The 21,568-nt window shown below is 47.5% G+C and overlaps 1 protein-coding gene across 2 annotated transcripts; it reads right to left on the bottom strand.

Annotated features, from left to right (window-relative positions):
- Window positions 1-294: 294 nt before the first annotated feature.
- Window positions 295-21,148, bottom strand: SPAG5 (sperm associated antigen 5). 2 transcript variants are annotated; one of them, XM_030800583.1, is made up of 24 exons: window positions 20,968-21,097; window positions 20,582-20,707; window positions 15,083-16,160; window positions 14,799-14,973; window positions 9,221-9,295; window positions 8,886-8,978; window positions 8,660-8,794; window positions 8,328-8,447; window positions 8,115-8,207; window positions 7,898-8,011; window positions 7,450-7,543; window positions 7,129-7,276; window positions 6,946-7,048; window positions 6,649-6,782; window positions 6,308-6,446; window positions 2,737-2,848; window positions 2,479-2,565; window positions 2,093-2,213; window positions 1,869-1,980; window positions 1,400-1,480; window positions 1,102-1,257; window positions 947-1,021; window positions 740-820; window positions 295-500 (listed from the first exon to the last, which is right to left on the bottom strand). In XM_030800583.1, exons 3-24 carry the CDS (start codon window positions 16,000-16,002, stop codon window positions 429-431), a joined length of 3,240 nt encoding a protein of 1,079 aa, XP_030656443.1. In that variant the 5' UTR covers window positions 16,003-16,160; window positions 20,582-20,707; window positions 20,968-21,097; the 3' UTR covers window positions 295-428. The 2 variants fall into 2 exon arrangements, with proteins under 2 accessions (XP_030656443.1, XP_003277169.2); XM_003277121.3 differs by having other exon boundaries at window positions 300-500; window positions 15,083-16,164; window positions 20,968-21,148.
- Window positions 21,149-21,568: the final 420 nt, after the last annotated feature.

The following is a 21,568-nucleotide window of genomic DNA, read 5'->3' as shown; positions in this document are numbered from 1 at the left end:
AGCTTCTCTGTCCTCACCCCCATATTTGCCAGGGTATACCCCCGAGGGGGCTGGGGAAAGTAAGAGAATGAAGCCTTTCTGTTTCCTCCAGGCGGTGAGCCAGGGAACAAGCAGTCCACTGCCCAGAGTTTTGGTGAAAGGAGGGGAAGGGAGGAAGGGCAGGCAGCCTTGGCTTTGGATGCAGCAGGAGGTGGAGAGGGATCTATGAAGGGTGCCCAGGCAGGAGGCCCAAGCTGCCTCTTCTCTGACTTCATCATCCACCCCCTCTCACCCAAAAAGTAAGATTCCGTAAGCTTGGAGAAATTCATTAAATACACTTTATTTAAATAGCATTTATCTCAGTTGGCTCTATGCCAGTTGGTTGTGGTATTGGGGTAAGGGGGTATTGCAGGTAAAAAGGGGTGAAGCAGATTCTGGCTTTCAGTTTCTTAGCTTAGAAATTCCAGCAATCCCTGTAGCTCTTTGCATCCCCTCACCACCTCTGGAATAGAGAGCAGGGTCTGGGAAGAGAGGCAGAAAACGCAGCTCAGGACCACAGAGCTAAGGCCCAGGGCTCCCAGCCCCAGGAGGCAGCCGCTGAATTAGAGGGGAGAAAACAGACACCACAGAGAAGCCTGCAATAGTGATTCAGGCCCAGCTCTCAGCATAGGCTGGGAACCAGAGCTGTGCTCATTAGTACCTCCTGGGGCCAGGCCTTGTACCAGGTGCATTAGTGATATCACCTCCCTCCTGCCTATACCTTATAAATATGCTGAACAATGTCATCTAGTTTTTCTAATTCCTTGTCAGAGCGCCGAAGGTTCTCCTCTAGGATATTTCTCTAGAAAGCAAACAGATTTTATAAGTCCTATGCATAAAAGAGCAAGCTTGGTAGGACAGGGGAAACATGGCGGGGCATTTGCTAACGATGGTAGGAATGGCCCTGGAATGGCATGGACATTCTTACATGGCTCTGGAACTTGATCATGAGTTTTTCCTTCTCATTTTTCATCTCCAGGAACATCACTCTCAGTTTGTCCACCTAGAAATATGTCCAGTTCAACAGGGGTACAGCCTGGGGCCCCCACCTGCTGTCCAGCTCCTCTGTTAACTCTGAGTCACCTCCTGAGAGAGCCACACTTTCTCCTGGATCCAATTGGTGGCCACAGGCTGGCAGTTGGAGTCCAGCTGGCCTGCCAGGGCCTCCTGGAGCACTTTGGTCTCTGTCTCTGCACGCCGAAGTGAGCGGGTAAGGTGGGTCACCTCCTCTCTAAGGCTCTGGGAATGAGAATGGAGAGGTGTCCAATAGGACATAAGGATAGACAATATGTGGTGAACAAAAGCAAACCTTTCTCATATTTGGGATCCTGGCTGACCAGTAACACAGAAGGCAAAGGCCTGGGCATGATGGTGAACATACTATGAGCTCGCCACTCTTGTCTATCTGTTCTAGGATCTTCTCATTCTGCTGCTGTATCACTTCCTGGAGCTCCTTTTCATTCTGTGAGGGAAAGGGAGGTGAGAAGACACATGGAGAGCTGGTCTCTTCACAGCCCTTGCCAGGAGGTAGGAGAGAGTGCTTGACCCATGCTTAGCCCACATGGGACCAATTGATATCACACCAATTCTTCCCCCAGGACCAAGCCAGGCAAGGCACATTTTAGTGTTGGGAGAGCTCTGCTAGAGTTCCTGACTTCTCTTCTAGGTCGGCCTGGGAAGACAGGTCAGCCCATAGCTGATATGTGAAATGTCTGACCCCAGGAAGGGCAAAACTAGGGCAGTGGTTGGAAAATCCCCACCACCCAGATTCCTGGAGAGATAATGGCTCCCAGTGGGCCAGTAGAGCTGCCCCAGTTCTTCATCGCCCCACTTCTAGGTCCCTCCTTCACCTTGTAGCGCAAGCACAAGGCCTGGTTCAGCTTCTCTATGTCTGCTTCCTTTGCCTTCTGGGCTTCCTGATGCTGTTCTTCCTGGGCCTGCAGCCTAGCTTGCAGCTCACAACTGAAGGAAGGAAGAATTCAGCAACATTCCTGTCCTCTCAGGGGCCAGTTGGACCCTTGGCATAAGAGGCTGTCTCACTGTCCCTCTGTCACCAAAACTGCATCCCACTCACATTTTTCGCTGCAGAGTCCTGACGGCTTCTTCTTTAGACTCTTGTAGCAGGGAACAAAGACTCTGAAGCTCAATAGTCATAATACTCATTTCTGCCAGGCTCTCCTCCATGCCTGGGGTCTCTGAAAGAGAAAGTCCCAGATAGCGGTCTAGCCTTCCAGCCCTGGAAGGAAGGAGTGTATAGCCATCATTTCCACAACTCTTATCCGTGTTCCCCACCCACAGGATTTGAATGTCTAGAACATTACAGATCCCAGAAGGCAGAAATAAAATGAGCCCAAGTAGAATTGAGGTTTTTAGAGCAAAGCACTTCTCACTGCTTTTGTCTTTACTCATCACCACCAGATTTTCTAGAAATGAGGCAGGATCCCTGGAGCCTCTCCTAACCTGCGGGCTGAAGGGAAACCACTGATGCTACTCGGGTGAAAGCACTCTTGTCACTTCCAAGCAAGGGTACAGGAGTTGATTCTGGCTCTAAGAGAAAAACCAATAATGGGAGAGGGCCCCTCTGATGATCCAGGCAGGGGTCTACCATAATGGAAGCCAGGGTAAGATAGACAAGCCCGCTGGTGGACATCTTCAACAGCTGAAGATATCAGGAGCAGTGTCACAACTTTCCCACCCCCAAATCCCAGGGCCTTTAACCTTCATCTGCCACTGCTGTCAAGATGCTTCCCAGGAAGGTGCTGTCATTAGGCAGAGGGTGTTCCTGGGTGGGAGCACAGGCTGTACTCAGCAGAAGGGTCTCTTGTTCAGTCTAAGGGCAAAGAAGAAAAAATAGCTGCTGTTCAGGTCTAGTGAACTCCTGGGCTTCCAGGTAGCTCCCAGCCATCTCCTCCAAAATGCTGTTCCACCTATTATCTCAATTCTCTATCTTCAACTTCTCCATTAGTGCCTTTCTCTGAACATGTTTATATTAAGCCTCTCCCACAAAAACAGCAGTATTTTAAAAACAAACCTAAACAAAACAAAGCCCTTCTTCTTACCTTAAATCCCCTTTTAGCTACTGCCTTTTCTAGAAAGAAAAGACAAGAAAAGGAAGGAAGGAAGGAAGGAAGGAAGGAAGGAAGGAAGGAAGGAAGGAAGGAAGGAAGAAGGAAGGAAGAAGGAAGGAAGGAAAGAAAGAAAGAAAGAAAGAAAGAAAGAAAGAAAGAAAGAAAGAAAGAAAGAAAGAGCCTATACTTCTTGTTTATAACTCTCACCATCTATTGACTTCCCAGCCCACTACACTCAGGCTTCTCCCCTGTCATTCCACCTAAATTCTTGTCATTTGGGTCACCAATGGCAGCCTTACTTTCAAATGCAATGCATATATTTCAGCTCTTGTTTTACCTGACCTATTTGATATTGATGACCACATTGTTCTTTTAGAAACTTCCTTTTGTTAGCTTCCAGGACATGAGTCTCTCTCCTTTAAAGGCAGGCCCCACACCTTTCTGGTTATTTCTTGTCTATTCACAGATCCTTCCTTAACTGCTGGATCCTCTGGGTTAAGTCCTTGGCCCTAAATTTACTCTAATTCATTCCCAGGGTGGCCTTGCCTTGGGAGCATCACAAAAGCATCTACTTCAAACTTCCCTTCCACATGAATGACTCTTCCATCCCTCTCTCAACTGGATTTTTTCCCAGTCTGCAGACTCAAAGGCTAACTGCCTGTGAAGAATCTACCAGAAGGTTCCACAGTCAATCTGTCAACTTAGTATGTATGAAACTGAGTTCACCATTTTCCCTGTGCCACCCTATCAGAAGTTTGTTCCTACTCCTGTATTTACTATTCTAGAGCAGGGAGAGGGAAGGCTAGCAAATTGTGGCCTACAGGTCAAATCTAGCCTGCCAATTATTTTTGTAAATAAAGTTTTATTGGAACGCAGCCAGACCCATTAATTTACATATCATCTATGGCTGCTCTTGAACAACAAAGGCAGAATTGAGTAGTTGAGACAGAGACCATATGGCCCAAAAAGCCAAAAATACTTATTATACGGCCATTTATAGGAAAAGCTTGCTGGCCTCAGTTCTGAAGTAGCTGTGCTTGTGGCTGCAGCTGCTAACTGGCTGCACACAGGTAAGGCCAGGCAAGGCGGGAGCCCTCAATATCTCCGCTTCGTCTCCTTGGCTCTTCCCCTGCCATCCTCGTCCTGCTACCTGGGACTCCGGGATGTGCCCTTCCGACCCTTTCCTAACATCTTTGCTCCTTTCCACATACTTGAAACCCCATGGCTCAACCTATTCTGTTCTATCCCTCCTCAGCTCTCCCACCTGGATCTCAGCTTTTCCAATCCCAAATCCTCCTCTACTTGTTGGATTTTTCCTTGGAGTCTGCCTCTCCTACCCAGAGCATTTCTTTCTCAGCCTGCTCCCTCTCCTCCTAGGCTAGGTCCTCTCTCCAGTTCTCCCGCCTTCTCTGCCCCCAGTCTAGGTCTCTCCCACTGACTGGTTAGCCTGCGTCACCACTACCTCCCCTCAGTGTCATCTCTCTCAGGCTCTCTACTCCTTTCAGCCTTGGTCCTCTGCCCTCTCGTCTGGGTGTCTGAGTTGTGGGGAATTGAAGTGCTTCCTATTGCTATCCCTCCTGCCACACAGGTGAAGTGCTCCCTGGGCACAGAGATGACCCGGAGGTGTCACTAACCGTAGTCTCCATACACTAACACAGCTGACCCACTGGGCCTTCTTTCCTAGCAATCTAAGGATCATCATTCACTCTTCTGACTTACTCTTACATCAAATTGGTTCTACTGCGTCTGCTTCCTAAATATCTATTGAATTCATTCACTCCATCCTCTCCTTTCTACCGCCTATAAAACTGCCATTATTTCAAGCCTTCAAAATCTGGCCTCCTGCCTACTTCTCCAGTGTTCTCTCCTGCCTTGCCCCACATAGCTCTCACACTGCAGCCATGAAGAGCTGCTTCCCATTCCTCAGACTTGCTGCATTCCATATGAGCAGCATCTTGCCTTGTTCATCCTCTAGTCCCAGCACCTAACCCAGGTTTTATAAGGTAGACACTATAAAAAAGAACACATCATGTACTATGTGCATGACTTTCTATGTACGACTCTCATATGTAGTCAGATGAAACTTGCATACACTGTTCCCTCTGCCTAGTGGGACTTCCTAAATACCCTCCCCTGCCCCACAAACTTCTAAACCTCAAGACTGTACCCAAGGTCAGCTGCTTTGAGAAGGCATCCTAATTCTCGAAGGCTGAAGTGGTGCTCCCCTCTCTATCTCTCACAGTGGTCCATGCAGACCTCTACCATGATCATAAGTCAAGATGACAAGTTTACATCTGTTTGTCTTCCATGCTAAACTGTAGATTTGTTGGCATTTCCTGTGCTCGGTACCCAGTTGGGGAAGAGGATCAGGTCATAAGCAATTGCCAGATTTTAGGATATTTGTTGTGCCGTTATCTGCTGAATAAGCTAATTACCTTTGTATTCTGAATGATGTCAACCATTTATTGTTTAGTGCACACTGCGGGGAGGCCAAAGAAGGCTATATTTCTGCTTTCTTGAAACATAGTCTGGTTGAAGAGACCAGGTATCCAAGGAAAATTAATACAAATACAAAAGGAGAGTAAGTTCATGAGAAATATGGCAGAAGAAAAGATCACCAGGTCCACATGATTTGATTTGGGAACATTTCAAAGAAGGTAAACCAGGGAAGATTTCTTTTTTTGTGGGGGAAGGGGTTTCACTCTCACCCAGTTTGGAGTGCAGTGATATAAAAAAATTAGCCAGGTATGATCATGGCTCACTGCAGCCTCAACTTCCCAGGCTCAGGTGATCCTCCCACCTCAGCCTCCCAGATAGCTGGGACTACAGGTGCACAACACTACACCTGGGCTAATTTCTGTTTTTTTTTGTACAGATGGTTTTCACCATGTTGCCCAGGTCAGAAGGGAGGATTTTAATAGAAAAGGCATTTCCAGTTTGAACAAAGAAGAGAATGAATGTGGGAACAGCCAGAGTCTGGGTTCTGGGGATAAAAATGGGGACATGTGTGTAGCATACAGGCAATCTAGCTGGGGCAAAGTGTTCATAATAGGGAGGTAGGAGACAGGGGAAGAAAGGTTTGAGCAACAGGCTAATGAGGTCCTGTAGGTAACTGAAAGTCATATAAGGTCACAGTCAGAAAAACAGTAATGTTTTAGGAAGACTATTCTGTAAAATAAAGATACAATTGGAAGAGAAGAGAAGGAACCCCAGGATCCTACCTTCTCCTTTAGTTTTGTCTGTAGGAAGAGAGTCAGGCTCTGTAGTTGCTCAGTCAGCACCCCTAGCTTTTGAGAGTACTGCCGTGTTTTCTCCAGGTCTTGCTCCTGGTTATCTGCTATGGTGCTGGCCAGTTTAGCCCTGAAATAAGGAACAGGGAAGATGACCAAAGACCAAATTACCTTCTCTGAACGCCTCTCCCAAATCCCCACAGAGCTGCGTTAAAGGAGAGAAACAAGAGGCTCAACACTCACAGTTCTCTTCTTGGAGATTTTGGCTTCTAGAAGTGTTCCTGAGAAAAAATAAGCACTTAGGGGGAAGTACAGAAAGTTAGAGAACTTACGTTAGGTTCTCTACAGTGTCCTTGAGGTTCTCACACTGCAAGCTGCGCTCCCGGAGCACTTCCAGTGTGGTTTTCAATTGACACTCAACCTGACCCAGCTCCAGGTGAGCAACCTGATTCTCCTGGTCTGCAAACTGGGAAGACAAGAGAAGGAGCAAGACAGGCAGGGAGAATTTTAGTGCCCTGGGTACAGAGGCTTTTTCTAGTTCACAGTCTCAAACCTTACCTCAACACTATCAGGCAAGAATCACACTCCTGAAGCTTACCAGCTCCCTTGGCCCAAGCCATATTCCTTACCTCTAAGGTCTCTTTCAGGTCCCGCACCTCTTTGGCCAGGACAGCTTGTTGCTGCTGCAGTTCTGCCTGCATGTGTTTTAGTGCCATCTCTTCCTTTTGCCATCTGCCAGAGACCACATATTAGATCCCATTTGGTCCTAAATCCTGGATGCCTACTGCCACAGTACCCTGTTAGGAACTCACTGAGCAGCCTGCTCCTCATTGCTCTGGGTAAGCTGGCAGAGTAACTCATCCTTCACAGCCAGGTCCTGGGCACAATGGGCATGCTGACTCTGTAGCTCTTTTAGCTGGCTGTCCATGTTGGCCAGAATCTGCAACTGAGCCCGGAGATCTAGAACAAAAGTATCCTAATGACACCATGCGGTCACCAGGATAGAAACTCCCCAAACTTGTGCTCCAAAGCAAGTGCTCCTGAGTACTTCCTTGCTCTAGTGCCACACTCCAAGCCTTAACAGGTCTCAAATGCTTACATGCGTGCATACACACACACACACACACAAACACCTGTTGTTAGACGACTGTTTTCCAATTCCAGTTGTTCTGTTTGGCCTTTGCACTCCTCTAACTGGGCAGAGACTTGTTCCAGCACCCTAGAAACCTAGGAAGAAAAGATGGTTTTCCTCCTATAGTTCTTCCTGAATCAAATCCCAGGACTTGGTCCAGCTTCTCTTTCTGGACAAGACAGAAAACTACCTTGCTCCTGGGCATCAACATTGCAGAAAATAAGGTTGATCCTCAGGAAAAAGTAGAGACAGGAGAAAAGTTGCTGAAGTAAAGATGCTGAAGGGCAAAGGAAAAAACTGGGCTTAAGGCCATCTTACAGCTAAGAGACCTTACTAGCTGGCCTCCAAACCCACAGGGTGAAAAGAAAACAGATCCAGGGTAAGAGGCTAATGGTATCACACATTAGGAAGGAAACCAAGCCTAAGCAGTCCCCACTCTTGGTTTGTACCTCCTGCTTTTCCTCAATTGCCGCATCACGTTCCTGCAGGGCCTGCTGGCTCTTGACTGTGAGTTTCTCTGTGAGTTGTCGAGACCGACTCAGTAAAGCTGTCCATGTTGTATACTACCAGGGGAAGCAAGCAGGTCAGTAGAGCACACTTGAGGCAAAGCTCCTAATAGGACTTGATGTGAGTAAGGAATTAGTTATGATGGCCCCAAATACTCACATCCAGTTGCATGGACCTCCAGTCTTGTTGCAAGGTAGAAGTAAGACTCACTGTCTGCTGAACCAGCTCTTCTTGCTCGGCACGAAGCCCTACCTACAAAAGAAAGACTGCCTAGGCGGGAGCCCCTTCCCTTTGGATACAGCAAAGTGGGAGTATGCAACCACCCTCCCAGTGTCAGCACAGACCCCAGGAAAGAAAACGTCCTTAAATTACCAGTTGGGTCTGGGCGTCCTTCAGAAGGCCTCTGAATTCCCGCATGGATGCTAGGTCCTGTTCCAGCTGGCTGATGCGCTGGCTGGCATGTGCACAGAAAGCCTCCAGCACTATCTCTGCCTATTGAGGGAAGAGGTTGCAAGGACACAGTGGGCAACAGGGGAGCCAGCACAAAAAGCTGTAACCATCTGACACCTCAATAGATCAGTTCTTTACTGCCCAGGGCAGGCAGTTCTTAGGCCACCCATCTGTGTCTAAAGTGCATTTGTGTTCCTGCAGGAACCTTGAGGTGGAAACCTCCCACATCCAAGAACAAATGCCTGGCACCTTACCGCATCCTTGCCTCTGAGAGCCATTTCCTCTCTGTGCCTTGCCTCCTCCCTTTCTGCTTTGAGGCTCTGGAGCTTTGCCCTCAATTTCTTCAGCAGATCAAAACAGCAAGAGACCAAGGTTTCTGCACACCGAGACTATATGATAAGAATCAGTTGATGTGTCTGGTTCCTCTTTATGGCTTTTAGTCCCACCACAGGCCTCCACCTCCATCTTCATGCTGCTTACCTCCTGACTCACAGTAGTCTTATCTTCTTCTAAATGCAACAGGGATAGGTGAAGCAAGGATATCAGCTCTTTAGAGACAAGCACCCATGATTGCTGTAGAGAAAAAAATGAGTAGGTGAGATCAAATAAAGTCACTAAGCAGGAAACAGGGGCACTGGGGAGGAAAACCGCTAACCCCAATTCCAAGCTCCGCATAAGGAGATGTACTTTACAAAGGTTTGGAAACCTCCCTTCACCACCACGGCTTAGTATCACCATCTACTAACCACCCAGGATTCTCCATTCTTGATCTTCACAGGAGGCCCAGTGGTGGTGTAAGGTCAATCAACACTTACCATGACATTTCTGGCCTGCTGTAGGGCCTGTCCCATCTCATGGTTCTCCTTAAGATGCTGAAGTTTATTAGTTATCTAGCCAGAAAAACAGAGTTGTTCCTTGTTTTGTTTGTTTGTTTTTGAGACAGTCTTGTTCTATCATCCAGACTGGAGTGCAGTGGCACAATCTCGGCTCACTGCAACCTCCACCTCCCAGGTTCAAGCAATTCTCATGCCTCAGCCTCCCAAGTAGCTGGGATTACAGGCATGCACTACCACACCCAGCTAATTTGTATATTTTTAGTAAAGTTGGGGTTTCACCATGTTGGCCAGGCTGGTCTTGAACTCCTGGCCTCAAGTGATCCACCGACCTCAGCCTCCCAAAGTGCTAGGATTACAGGGGTGAGCCACCATGACCAGCCAAGTTGCTCCTTTTGAGTAGGCAACATGTACCACCAGCACCTCATTCTTCCTCCCACCCAGTGAGTTATAGGAGCCTTTCCTATTTTATTTATTTTTTATTTTCTGTAGAGATGAGGTCTTGCTATGTTGCCCAGGCTGGTCTCAAACTCCTGGCCTCAAACAGTCCTCCTGCCTTGGACTTCCAAAGTGCTCCTGCCACACCCAGCCACCTTTCCTATTAAAAGCAGAAGCAAAGTTCTCAATTCAATGAAGCCAAGTCAGAAAGAAAAATCCACAGGTAGGTAAAAAATTTCTTTGTTTAGCCAGGCACAGTGACTCATGCCTGTAATCCCAGCACCTTCAGAGGCTGAGGCAGGAGGATCACTTGGGTCCAGGAGTTCAAGACCAGCCTAGGCAACACAGTGAAACCCCATCTCTAAAAAAAAAAAAAAAGCTGGGCGTGGTGGCGCACGCCTGTAATCCCAGCACTTTGGGAGGCCAAGGCGGGCAGATCACCTGAGGTCGGGAGTTCGAGACCAGCCTGACCAACATGGAGAAACCCCATGTCTACTAAAACTACAAAATTAGCCAGGCGTGGTGGCACGTGCCTGTAATCCCAGCTACTCCGGAGGCTGAGGCAGGAGAATTGCTTGAACCCAGGAGGCAAGGTTGCAGTGAGCCGAGATCACGCCATTGCACTCCAGCCTGGGCAACAAGAGTGAAACTCCATCTCAAAAAAAAAAATTTTTTTTCATTAGCCAGGCATGGTGGCACATGCCTATATTCCCAGCTACTCAGCTAGACTGAGGTGGGAGGATCCCTTGGGCCTAGGAGGTGGAGGCTGCAGTGAGCCATGTTCGTGCCACTGCACTCCAGTATGGGTAACAAAGTGAGACCCTGTGTCAAAAAAAAAAAAAAAAAAACAAAAAAGGATGAACCAATGAACCAATTTATATCCTACAGATAAACAGAGTATGCTTACCAGCATTACCTATTTTATTCTTTGCTATTGAGTCACAAGAAAATGGCATCTCACTGTTCAATTTGCATTTTTTATTGACAATAATGCTAACCTTCTTAGGTATTTATTCATCATTTTTACTTTCTTGTCTGCTCATTATGCTGGGTCAGATAGATAAAACTCATAGTATGCATAGAGTAAGTAGGTATGTTCTCAAAGGCAGTAGAACCCCAGAAGACAAGTTCTAAGAGAAAAGTGGGTGTCTTCATTACTGAGGCAAGGCAGCCATCATCTGGGGAAAAAATTACTACTGGAGCAGCACTGCTGATTTCTTGGAGTTCATGGCTCCCTTCCCCAGCAAAGCAGTTATCATTCACTGCTGCATCGTGAAATAAGGCACAGAGTAGCACATGAGCTTGGATAGGGCTCACATAGTGCTCAGCTGGACGGTCAGGCAGGTGATGAGATTAATGTGAAGGAGGCAGCCAGGCAGCAAGGACATGGCATGTTGATGGAGAATGGCTAAAGGTATGTCATTTCCCCTCTTTGGTTCTGCTTCAGTGGCCTACAAAGGGACCTGGCAAGCTTCAGGGGAAGAGGATGCATGGCAGATTCAGGGATGGGAAACAAGGTCAAGAACAAGAGGAAAGGACACAAAGATAAGAAAACAAGAGGGAAATTGAACAGCTGGAGGAACACGGAGTTTATGGTTTCCAGGATTTTTGGCAAATGGTAAGGTCATTACTTTGAGGATATTTTCAACTCAAAGGAGGTCTCTGCACATTTGGGGACCATCTCTTCTTAGCAGCAGCCACCTATTATCTCAACAGCCACAATGGTGAGGTGCTATCAATTCCTTCACCTGCCACCATTCCCTTCCTTCCTAGGCCTGTGTTGTAACAGAATCCTCTAGAACATTGTTGTTGTTGTTGTTTGAGACAGCCTCACTCTGTCGTCCAGGCTGGAGTACACTGGCGCGATCTCGGCTCACTGCAACCTCTGCCTCCTGGGTTCAAGCGATTCTCATGCCTCAGCCACCCAAGTAGCTGGGATTACAGGAGTGCACTACCATACCCAGCTAACTTTTGTATTTTTAATAGAGATGGGGTTTCACTGTGTTAGCCAGGCTGGTCTCAAACTCCTGGCCTCAAGTGATCTGCCAGCCTCAGCCTCCCAAAGTGCTGGGATTATAAGCATGAGCCACCACATTGGGCCAACAGTGGTCTTTTAGCTACTTTCCTCTAATATTTCCCATAAAAACTAAGTACCCTTAAGTTTAAATTGTTGCAAAGGCTGTAATGTCCAGCATATTACCAATATTGACAATTTAAAGTATTTTTTTTTTTTTTGAGACAGAGTCTTACTCTATCCCCCAGGCTGGAGTGCAGTGGCGCGATCTTGGCTCACTGTAACCTCTGCCTCCCGGGTTCAAGCAATTCTCATGCCTCAGCCTCCTAAGTAGCTGGAATTACAGGTGCCCTCCACCACACCCGGCTAATTTTTGTATTTTTAGTAGAGACGGGGTTTCGCCATGTTGGCCAGGCTGGTCTTGAACTCCTGACCTCAGGTGATCCGCCCGCCTCGGCCTTCCAAAGTGCTGGGATTACAGGTGTGAGCCACCGTGCCCAGCCTAAAATAAAATTATTAGATTATTCTTAAATATATCCAGTGGCATAAATACCACATACACCAAAATGATGAGATACCTAGTTGCTATCTTTTAAAAATACAAGAAAAAGCTCTTCTTAGCAGTCAGAAATTTTATTATGTCGTGCCTTTTTCTCTTTGAACATATATTTTTTATTTTTCTCAGAATTTCATCCTAATGTAATATATTTGTATGCTTTAAAGTCTGTTATTAGCTGGGCACAGTGGCTCACAGCTGTAATCTCAGTGCTTTGGGAGGCAAAGGCTAGCAGATCACTTGAGCCCAGGAGTTTGAGAACAGCCTGGCCAACATAGCAAAACCCCATCTCTACTAAAAATACAAAAAAATTAGGTAGGTGTGGTGGCATACACCTACAGTCCTAGCTACCCAGGAGGCTGAGGTGGGAGGATCACCTGAGCCAAGGAAGCTGAGGCTTCAGTGAGCCCTGATCACAACATGGTACTCTAGCCTGGGTGACAGACCGAGACACTATCTCAAAAAATAAAAATAAAATCTGTTATTAACCATCATCTCTGCAACAACAACAAAAGGTCATCTAAATTTAAATTAAAATTTCCTTTAAATTCCTTTGACCAGAAGGCTTTAAAGTGAAAAAGCTTTCTTTTGGATAGAGAAATCTTTTAATCAGTTGTATATTAGTCACTGTAATATAATTTCTAATAAAATAAACATGCTTAGCAAAATTTAATTAGGAATCACCTATTAATGAAATTGATGCAGCTTCCTTCCCCTTATTAGTTCATATATCTGTGGATTACTATAATTCCAGCAATAAGAAATGGTTCAGCAACAATTCATGACTCTGTTTTTTGAGGCAGGGTCTGGCTCTGTCACCCAGGCTGGAATGCAGTGGCAAGATCTCAGTTCACTGCAGCCTTGAACTCCTGGCCTCAAGTGATCCTCCACCTCAGCCTTCCAAGTAGCTGGGACTATAGGCACACACCACCGCACCCAGCTAATTTTTGTATTTTTTTGTAGAGATGAGGTTTCACCATATTTCTCAGGCTGGTCTTGAACTCCTGAGCTTAAGCAATCCTCCCACCTCACCCTCCCAAAGTACTGAGATTACAGGGGTGAGCCACCATGCCAGCTGACTCCTTTCCATTCTGACAGATGTAAACACTGAGAAATCTTCTTCACATAAACAATAGGGGCCAGGCGCAGTGGCTCATGCCTGTAATCCCAGCACTTTGGGAGGCTGAGGCAGGTGGATCCTGAGGTCAGAAGTTCGAGACCAGCCTGGCCAAGATAGTGAAACCCTGTCTCTACTAAAAATACAAAAATTAGCCGGGTGGGGTGGTATGCGCCTGTAGTCCCAGCTACTTAGGAGGCTGAGGCAGGAAAATCGCTTGAACTCGGGAGGCGGAGGTTGCAGTGAGCCGAGACCACGCCATTGTACTCCAGCCTGGGTGACAGAGTGAGACTCCGTCTCAAAAAAAAAAAACTAAAAGAGTATAATTGGATTGCTTGTAACACAAAGGATAAATGCTTGAGGGGACAGACACAGATATTCCATTTTCCATTCCATGATGTGATTATTGACCATCACATGCCTATATCAAAACATCTCATGGACTCCATGAATATATTTACCTACTCTGTAACCACAAAAATTAAAAATTATTTTAAAAAATGTTTTAGGCTTATTCATAATTTTTCTTAAAATATTAAATATAGTCTACCAATGCAAAAAACGAAGAAAAAGAATACATGTGGAAGATGATGATCTAAAAACCAATTCCTTTAAAAGTTTCCTTGCTTGCACTCCTTTGGAAAGTTTTGATGTACCCCAGGGGTATAGTGACTACCCGCAGCTTTAAGGGGATTTTCCAGATCCTCAGCTTTTTTGTTTTAAGAGACAGAGTTTCACTCTCTTGCCCATGATCATAGCTCACTGCAGCCTTAGCCTCCTGGGCTCAAACCATCCTCCTGCCTCAGCCTCCTGAGTAGTGAGGCATGCAAAACCATATCCAGCTGATTTTTTAAAAATCTTTTGTAGGGATGGGATCTCGCTATGTTGCCCAAGCTGGTTTCAAATGCCTGGCCTCAAGCAGTCCTCCCACCTTGGCCTCCCAAAGCAGTGGGATTGGCCAGGCGCGGTGGCTCACGCTTGTAATCCCAGCACTTTGGGAGGCCGAGGCGGGCGGATCACGAGGTCAGGAGATCGAGACCACAGTGAAACCCCGTCTCTACTAAAAATACAAAAAATTAGCCGGGCATGGTGGCAGGCGCCTGTAGTCCCAGCTACTCGGAGAGGCTGAGGCAGGAGAATGGCGTGAACCTGGGAGGCGGAGCTTGCAGCGAGCTGAGATCGCGCCACTGCACTCCAGCCTGGGTGAGAGAGTGAGACTCCGTCTCAAAAAAAAAAAAAAAAAAAAAAAAAAAACAACAAAGCAGTGGGATTACAGGCATCAGCCATTGTGCCTGCCCAGATTCTCAGCTTTTACAAATGTTCTAAGTATAAGCCTGTGATAGGAGTCCCCTTTGCCCTCTGGCAGCTTCTCAGCTTAAATTCCAAGGAAGAGAGCCCACTGGGATCCTTCAAGCTTTGAGAGGAACCTTCTTACCCCACTGTGAGATTTGTCAGTCTGTGTGCTACTGTCCTTGGTTTCTGGGTGAGGGACAGCCAGCTGGCTCTTCCAGTCCCGAAGCTGGCGGGAGAGAACCTCCAGAATGACCAGAGAGCTCAGCAGGTTATCTTCCAAGTCATGTCGAGACAAGGCAGTCAGATCTGGAGGCCGGCTGCAGCAGAAAGAGAAGAACATGATGAAAAGAAAGGGAGGGGAAGGGATGGGAGGGGAAGGTCCAGGGTAATGGAACTCACGAGGCGCAAGGACATAGGGGCACTTACCCACACAGGAGCTGCTCTGTCTCAGAAGTACTGTCCTTGGTGCCAACCAGGCCTGTCTGGGATGTGTTTGTACTCTTTTCCTGTGGTGCTGAAGGAGTAAACCAAGTCCCCACCGAGCAAGCAGAGAAAGGGGTAGTGCCAATTGCAACATCCCGAAGCATCGAGGGAAGGGATAAGCTTTGGCGGAGATTTTCCAGCATGACGGAGGTATTTACACCTTTTTCCAGCCAGGCCAGTGGGGACATCCAAGACTCTGTATCAGAGCCAAGAATCCTACTAACATCTTCCACTGCTGGGCCTGGAGCTGCTTGGGATTCCATTTCTACTAGATTTGGTGTCAGGCATGTGGACAGAATATCTTCCACATTTGAGACAAGTGCTTGATCTTCTGATTCGAACTCCTTAGAGTGTGTGGGAAACCTCATTTCTCTTTCCTCCGTAGCTCCATGCTCTACAATTTCCTCCTCTGGGTCCCCATGATTGACAGGGAAATCTGCTGCCAAGGCAGTTGAAGGGGAAGGCCAGAGAACAGAGGAAGGCAAGAAGGCGTTACTTTCAGAAGGTACTAAGTCCTCAGCCACAGCCTCAGTCCTACTGTCCCTCAGGCTTTCCTTGGAGCAATGTTCAGAACAGGGATTTGGTGGAGACTCCTCTAAGAGATGGGACGGAGATTCCTGAAAGATAGGTTTCTCAGATACAGCAGCAACTTCTGAAAACCTGTCTCCCATGCAGGGTGCCACCTCCTCTCTCACCAGATCACCTGTTCTCAGAGGTTCATTTAAAGATATGCTGTTTGTCTCTGCCATGGTATCTAAATGGGCCTCAAATGTCATGTCTTGCTGCTGCCCCAGTGGAGATGGTACAAGGATGATGGTTTTAACCATATAGTTGTCCAGTGGGTCTACTGCTTCCTCAGACATTTTAGGAGTAGAGCTAATTTGGGGAATTGGATCTAGAGGCTGTTCATCTGATTCATGCTGACAAGCTTCTAGCCACTTTGAGGAATGACTGAAATGTTCTGAAGGGAAGTCTGTCCTCTTGGTATTTACAAAATCCACTGGAGATGAGTTGTTGCTGCCTTCCTGCCAAAGGAAACAAAAGTAGTTGTCTAAGGCAGTCAATTCAGTTCCCAACATACAATTACGGGTGCAAGATAGTGCCCTCAAAAAAGAAAAGAATTCTTACTACCTCTGCTTAGGTAAGAAATTGGCTAATCTTTGTTGCTCATATAGAGACCCAATAGTAGGGAAAGAAAAGCTGCTAAGCCATTTTGGGTCCTTCCAAGTGAACCAGCCTACATTATAAACAGGCTGAGAATATAGATCCATATCATGGGCAGATGGTAGCTTGAACGTGACCCCACTCATCTCCATTCTGAACTCTAACGCACTTCTAGATGAACAGGTAGGAGGGGTCCATAGGGTGTGAGTGAAGGCTTAAGCTCTGTCAGAATCTAGAGTTGGTACAAGATCTTCTCCCTCTTGGCTGGGCACGGTGGCTCACGCCTGTAATCCCAGCACTTTGGGAGGCTGAGGCAGGCGGATCACGAGGTCAGGAGATCGAGACCATCCTGGCTAACACGATGAAACCCCGTCTCTACTAAAAATACAAAAAATTAGCTGGCTGTGGTGGCAGGCACCTGTAGTCCCAGCTACTTGGGAGGCTGAGGCAAGAGAATGGCGTGAACCCGGGAGGCAGAGCTTGCAGTGAGCCAAGATCACGCCACTGCACTCCAGCCTGGGCAAACAGCGAGACTCCGTCTCAAAAAAAAATAATAGTAATAATAATCAAACATATGAAATTTCTCATTTATATCAGTGGATGAAACAAAACCAAGGTTAGGTTAAAAGGGACTTCTGATATTCTGGCACTGTCCTACTTACTGACCTGGGTATTAGTTACATGGATGTGTACTTTATAGTAATTTGTTATGCTGTTATGTTTTATTGTAATTTCATGTATCTTACTTTAATTTTGAAATTATTAAAAGGTATGGTGGCTCACACCTGTAGTCCCAGCTATTCAGGAGGCTGAGGTGGGAGGATTGCTAGAGCTCAGGAGTTCAAGGTTGCAGTGAGCCAAGATCACACCACTGCACTCTAGCCTGGGTAACAGAGCAAGACCCTGTCTCAAAAAAAAAATAAAAAAGACAGGGCGTGGTGGCTTACACCTGTAATCCCAGCACTTTGGGAAGCTGAGGCGGTAGGATCACAAGGTCAGGAGTTCGAGTCCAGCTGGGCCAACATGGTGAAACCCCATCTCTACTCAAAATACAAAAATTAGCCGGGCATGGTGGCGGGCGCCTTTAGTCTCAGCTACTCGGGAGGCTGAGGCAGGAGAATCGCTTGAACCTGGGAAGCAGAGGTTGCAGTGAGCCAAGATGGCACCACTGCACTCCAATCTGGGTGATACAACAAGACTCCTTCTCAAAAAAAAAAAAAAAAAAGGCAATATAAAGATGAGTGTGTGTGCATATATACAAAATAGACACACATAAAGAAATGCATGAAAGAACTGTCAAATATGACAGTTATCTAAGATAGCAGAAATATTTCTTCCTTATACATTTATATATTCAAATGCTTCAAACAATTAATATCTATTAATAATCAAAAATTTACAGAACAGGCCAGGTGCAGTGGCCCACGCCTGTAATCCCAGCACTTTGGGAGGCCAAGGAGGGCGGATCACTTGAGGTCAAGAGTTTGAGACCAGCCTAGCCAACATGGTGAAACCCCGCCTCTACTAAAAATACAAAAAATTAGCCAGGCATGGTGGCATGAGCCTGTAATCCCAGCTACTGGGGAGGCTGAAGCAGGGGAACTGCTTGAACCCGGGAAGCAGAGGTTGCAGTGAGCCGAGATCACGCCACTGCACTCTAGCCTGGATGAAGGAGTGAGACCCTGTCTCAAAAAAAAAAAATTAGGGCCGGGCGCGGTGGCTCACGCCTGTAATCCCAGCACTTTAGGAGGCCGAGGTGGGCGGATCACGAGGTCAGGAGATCAAGACCATCCTGGCTAACACGGTGAAACCCCGTCTCTACTAAAAATACAAAATATTAGCCGGGCGTGGTGGTGGGCGCCTGTAGTCCCAGCTACTCAGGAGGCTGAGGCAGGAGAATGGTATGAACCCGGGAGGTGGAGCTTGCAGTGAGCCAAGATTGCGCCATGGCACTCCAGCCTGGGTGACTGAGCGAGACTCCATCTCAAAAAAAAAAAAAAAATTAGGCTGGGCGCAGTGGCTCACGCCCGTAATCCCAGCACTTTGGGAGGCTGAGGCGGGCAGATCACGAGGTCAGGAGTTCGAGACCAGCCTGACCAACATGGTGAAACCCTGTCTCTACTAAAAATACAAAAATTACCTGGGCGTAGTGATACATGCCTGCAATCCCAGCTACTCAGGAGGCTGAGGCAAGAGAATCGCATGAACCTGGGAGGCGGAGGTTGCAGTGAGCCTAGATGGCACCACTGCACTCCAGCCTGGGTGACAGAGCGAGACTCCATCTCAAAAAAAAAATTTGCCAGGCATGGTGGCACGCACCTGTAATCCCAGCTACTTGGGAGGGTGAGGCAGGAAAATTGCTTGAACCCAGGAGGCAGAGGTTGCAGTGAGCCAAGATTGTGCCATTGCACTCCAGCCTAGGGAACAAGAGCAAAACTGCGTCTCAAAATTAATTAATTAATTAATAATCATAATAACTTCTATAAGCTCTATAGAGCTAATTTCCACCTAGTACTTATTTTCCACCTTAAGCTGTACTGTCTAATATGATAGCCACTAGCCACATGTAGCTATTTAAATTAAAATCAAAAATTCAGGCTGGGCACGGTGGCTCACGCCTATAATCCCAGCACTTTGGAAGGCGGAGGCGGGCAGATCACCTGAGGTCAGGAGTTCGAGACCAGCCTGACCAACATGGAGAAACCCGTCTTTACTGAAAATACAAAAATTAGCTGGGCGTGGTGGCACATGCCGGAGGCTGAGACAGGAGAATCGCTTGAACCCGGGAGGCGGAGGTTGCAGTTAGCTGAGATCGTGCCATTGCACTCCAACCTGGGCAACAAGAGTGAAACTCCATCTCAAAAAAAAAAATTAATTAAATTAAATTAAATATTCAATTCTTCAGGCCAGGCACAGTGGCTCACACCTGTAATCCAAGCACTTTGGGAGGCCGAAGCGGGCGGACCACTTGAGGTCAGGAGTCTGAGACCAGCCTGGCCAACATTGTGAAACCCTGTCTCTACTAAAAATACAAAAAATTAGCCAGGCGTGGTGGCGTGCACCTGTAATCCCAGTTACTCAGGAGCCTGAGGCAGGAGAATCGCTTGAGCCCTGGAGGTGAAGATTGCGGTGAGCCAAGATCGCGCCACTGCACTCCAGCCTGGGTGACAGAGCAAGACTCCATCTCAAAAACAAAAAAATTCAATTCTTCAGTCACCTCAGCCACGTATTAAGTGCTCAATAACCATGTGACTAGTAGTTACCATGATGGACAGCACAGATTATCAAATAAATATTTCCCTCATCCCAGAAAGTTCTATTGGACAGTAGGTATTTTGCAACTCTTTCAAGAAAGACTGCTATCATCATACTTCTATTACTCAGGATGTCATCTGTCTACACACTCTTCTTTCCTCCTCATACCTATTTTATTGATATCCCATCTCCTTCCAAAAAGAATTCATACGCATGAAAATGAATAGATAGATATGATTAATGAAATAACAAAGTCATGGTCAAAAAAGAGGAAGCAAAACTTCCTATACAGCTATAACAGTAGATGTATGTGATGATCCAGTTTGGCCTTGAGCTTTCTAGAAGGCAGAGGAGGGAAAATATGGTAAACTACATAGTTCTCATTATCAGAAAGAAAAGGATAGCAATTTCTTCAGGAAGACAATTTTTCCAGGCAGTTAGTCCTAAAGCCTTTCTTGGAGGAATCTTATACAGGAGTCAAGCTGCTTCCTTGACAAGTTTTGACAGCAACTGAAATGCAGTTTCTACATGGCTACATCTCTCAAGACGTTTAACAAAAGTACAAATCGTGAGGGCAATTCTGCAAGGAGCTAGTTTAAACTAAGGTGATCCAAGTACCCTACCTTCCAGTGGTGTAACTTGATCCCAGGAGAGTTCTGACTACCTCCTAGAGTAAATGGATATTGCCTCAATCTTGCAGCTGACTGACCTTTCCATAAGTGACCCCATGTTGGAGGAAGAGCACTAATCAGGGTGGTAGGATTTCTCAATAGTTTGATAAAGGTCGAAGGGAGGAGGAGGAGGTAATAAAAACTAACAGCTAAACAGAGATTCAGGTTCTCACTGGATTTCCTTTAACCACCCTAGGGCACCTCTCTGTTGGCCTGAATAGCTGTAAATAGATGTCACTGACGTAGAAGACTTCATTATCGTTATTAATTATTCTAGCCCTGGCCCTCTGTTCCCCTGAGCTCTCACCCTGGGCAAACAGCCCAGTCGAGAAGCTGTCCAGGCGAATCTCACCTGCAGCCCCAGCTTGCACAGTGATGGGGTCAGCGAGGAGCAAGCGGGGAGCCTTTTTCCAGAGTTGGTGAGGGCACCGGGTTGCAGGATAAGTTCGCGGAGAGGAGTTCTCATAGCTGGTTTTCCCTGAGAAAGGAACCAAGAAAGAGGGCGAGTGTGAGGAAGCCTGGGCTCTGCCAGTCCGCCCCTCCTCCCTCCCTAAGAAGCCCAAAATGCGATTAGAAGAGTAGGGTCGCACCCTAGTCACGCAGGAGCGGCAAGGCGAACAAAGACTCCACAAGCCCCCAACCCCAGGCTCGACCCAACTTTCCAGGACAGTCGACACGGCCAGTGCCCCCGCGCCAGCAGCCCTGCCCAGTTCTCTCCGCCACAGCTCTCCTGCTCACCGTCTGGGGCGAAGGCGACAGGCTGAGGCTCAGTTTTTTCACTCGCCACATCTTCAACCAGAAGGCAGGCCGATCACGTCTCAGACCAAGTCGAGGACGCCATGTTCACCCGCCGTCTGTGTTTGAACCTGCTCTGCGCTTCCCGATTGGCTGCTTCAGGCGGGCGCGTCCGCTCGGGGGTAGAGCCCGGGGGGCGGGTCCCGCGTGGACCACGCCCCCGGCCCTGCCTGCCTCTCGGTTGTCGAGCGCTTTCCGCTGACGCAGCCCTCACCGCAGACACCGGCGGTAGGGTTGGATGCGGGCCCGGCCCAGGACCGGTCTTGTGTCCTCACACCGGGGTGGACCACACAGGTAACTGGAGAGTCCAGGAGTCCATCCCTCCTGCTTCCAGCGGACCCCCTCACATCCATGGCGTTCATATCCAAGTTGTCTCCGTGGATGGAGAAGAGAAATCCTCTCCCTAGGTCTCCCTCAGTCCTCTCCAGCCGCAGCCTTGACGGGAAAGAGCCGGCCACGGAGCCTAGAAGCCGAAGCGGTGCCGAGCGGCTTTCCTAGGCTTGGTGGGCCCGCGTCCGGGACGGCCTGGGCCGTGGTTCTCGAC

This window comes from Nomascus leucogenys, chromosome 19, assembly GCF_006542625.1.
Source record: "Nomascus leucogenys isolate Asia chromosome 19, Asia_NLE_v1, whole genome shotgun sequence".
In the NCBI taxonomy this organism is placed as follows: domain Eukaryota; kingdom Metazoa; phylum Chordata; class Mammalia; order Primates; family Hylobatidae; genus Nomascus; species Nomascus leucogenys.
The sequence above is the reverse complement of the archived record's forward strand: the minus strand, read 5'-3'. Positions and strand labels throughout refer to the sequence as shown.

What these genes read in the sequence shown, in the direction of transcription:
- SPAG5 (XM_003277121.3), bottom strand. Translation starts at nt 21,018, where the DNA reads ATGTGGCGAGTGAAAAAACTGAGCCTCAGCCTGTCGCCTTCGCCCCAG. An exon ending in ACCTGAAAGAGACCTTAGAG is followed by an intron (nt 6,783 to 6,945) that starts GTAAGGAATATG and finishes TTGTCTTCCCAG; the next exon opens with TTTGCAGACCAGGAGAATCA. An exon ending in GACACTGTAGAGAACCTAAC is followed by an intron (nt 6,447 to 6,648) that starts GTAAGTTCTCTA and finishes TCCTTATTTCAG; the next exon opens with GGCTAAACTGGCCAGCACCA.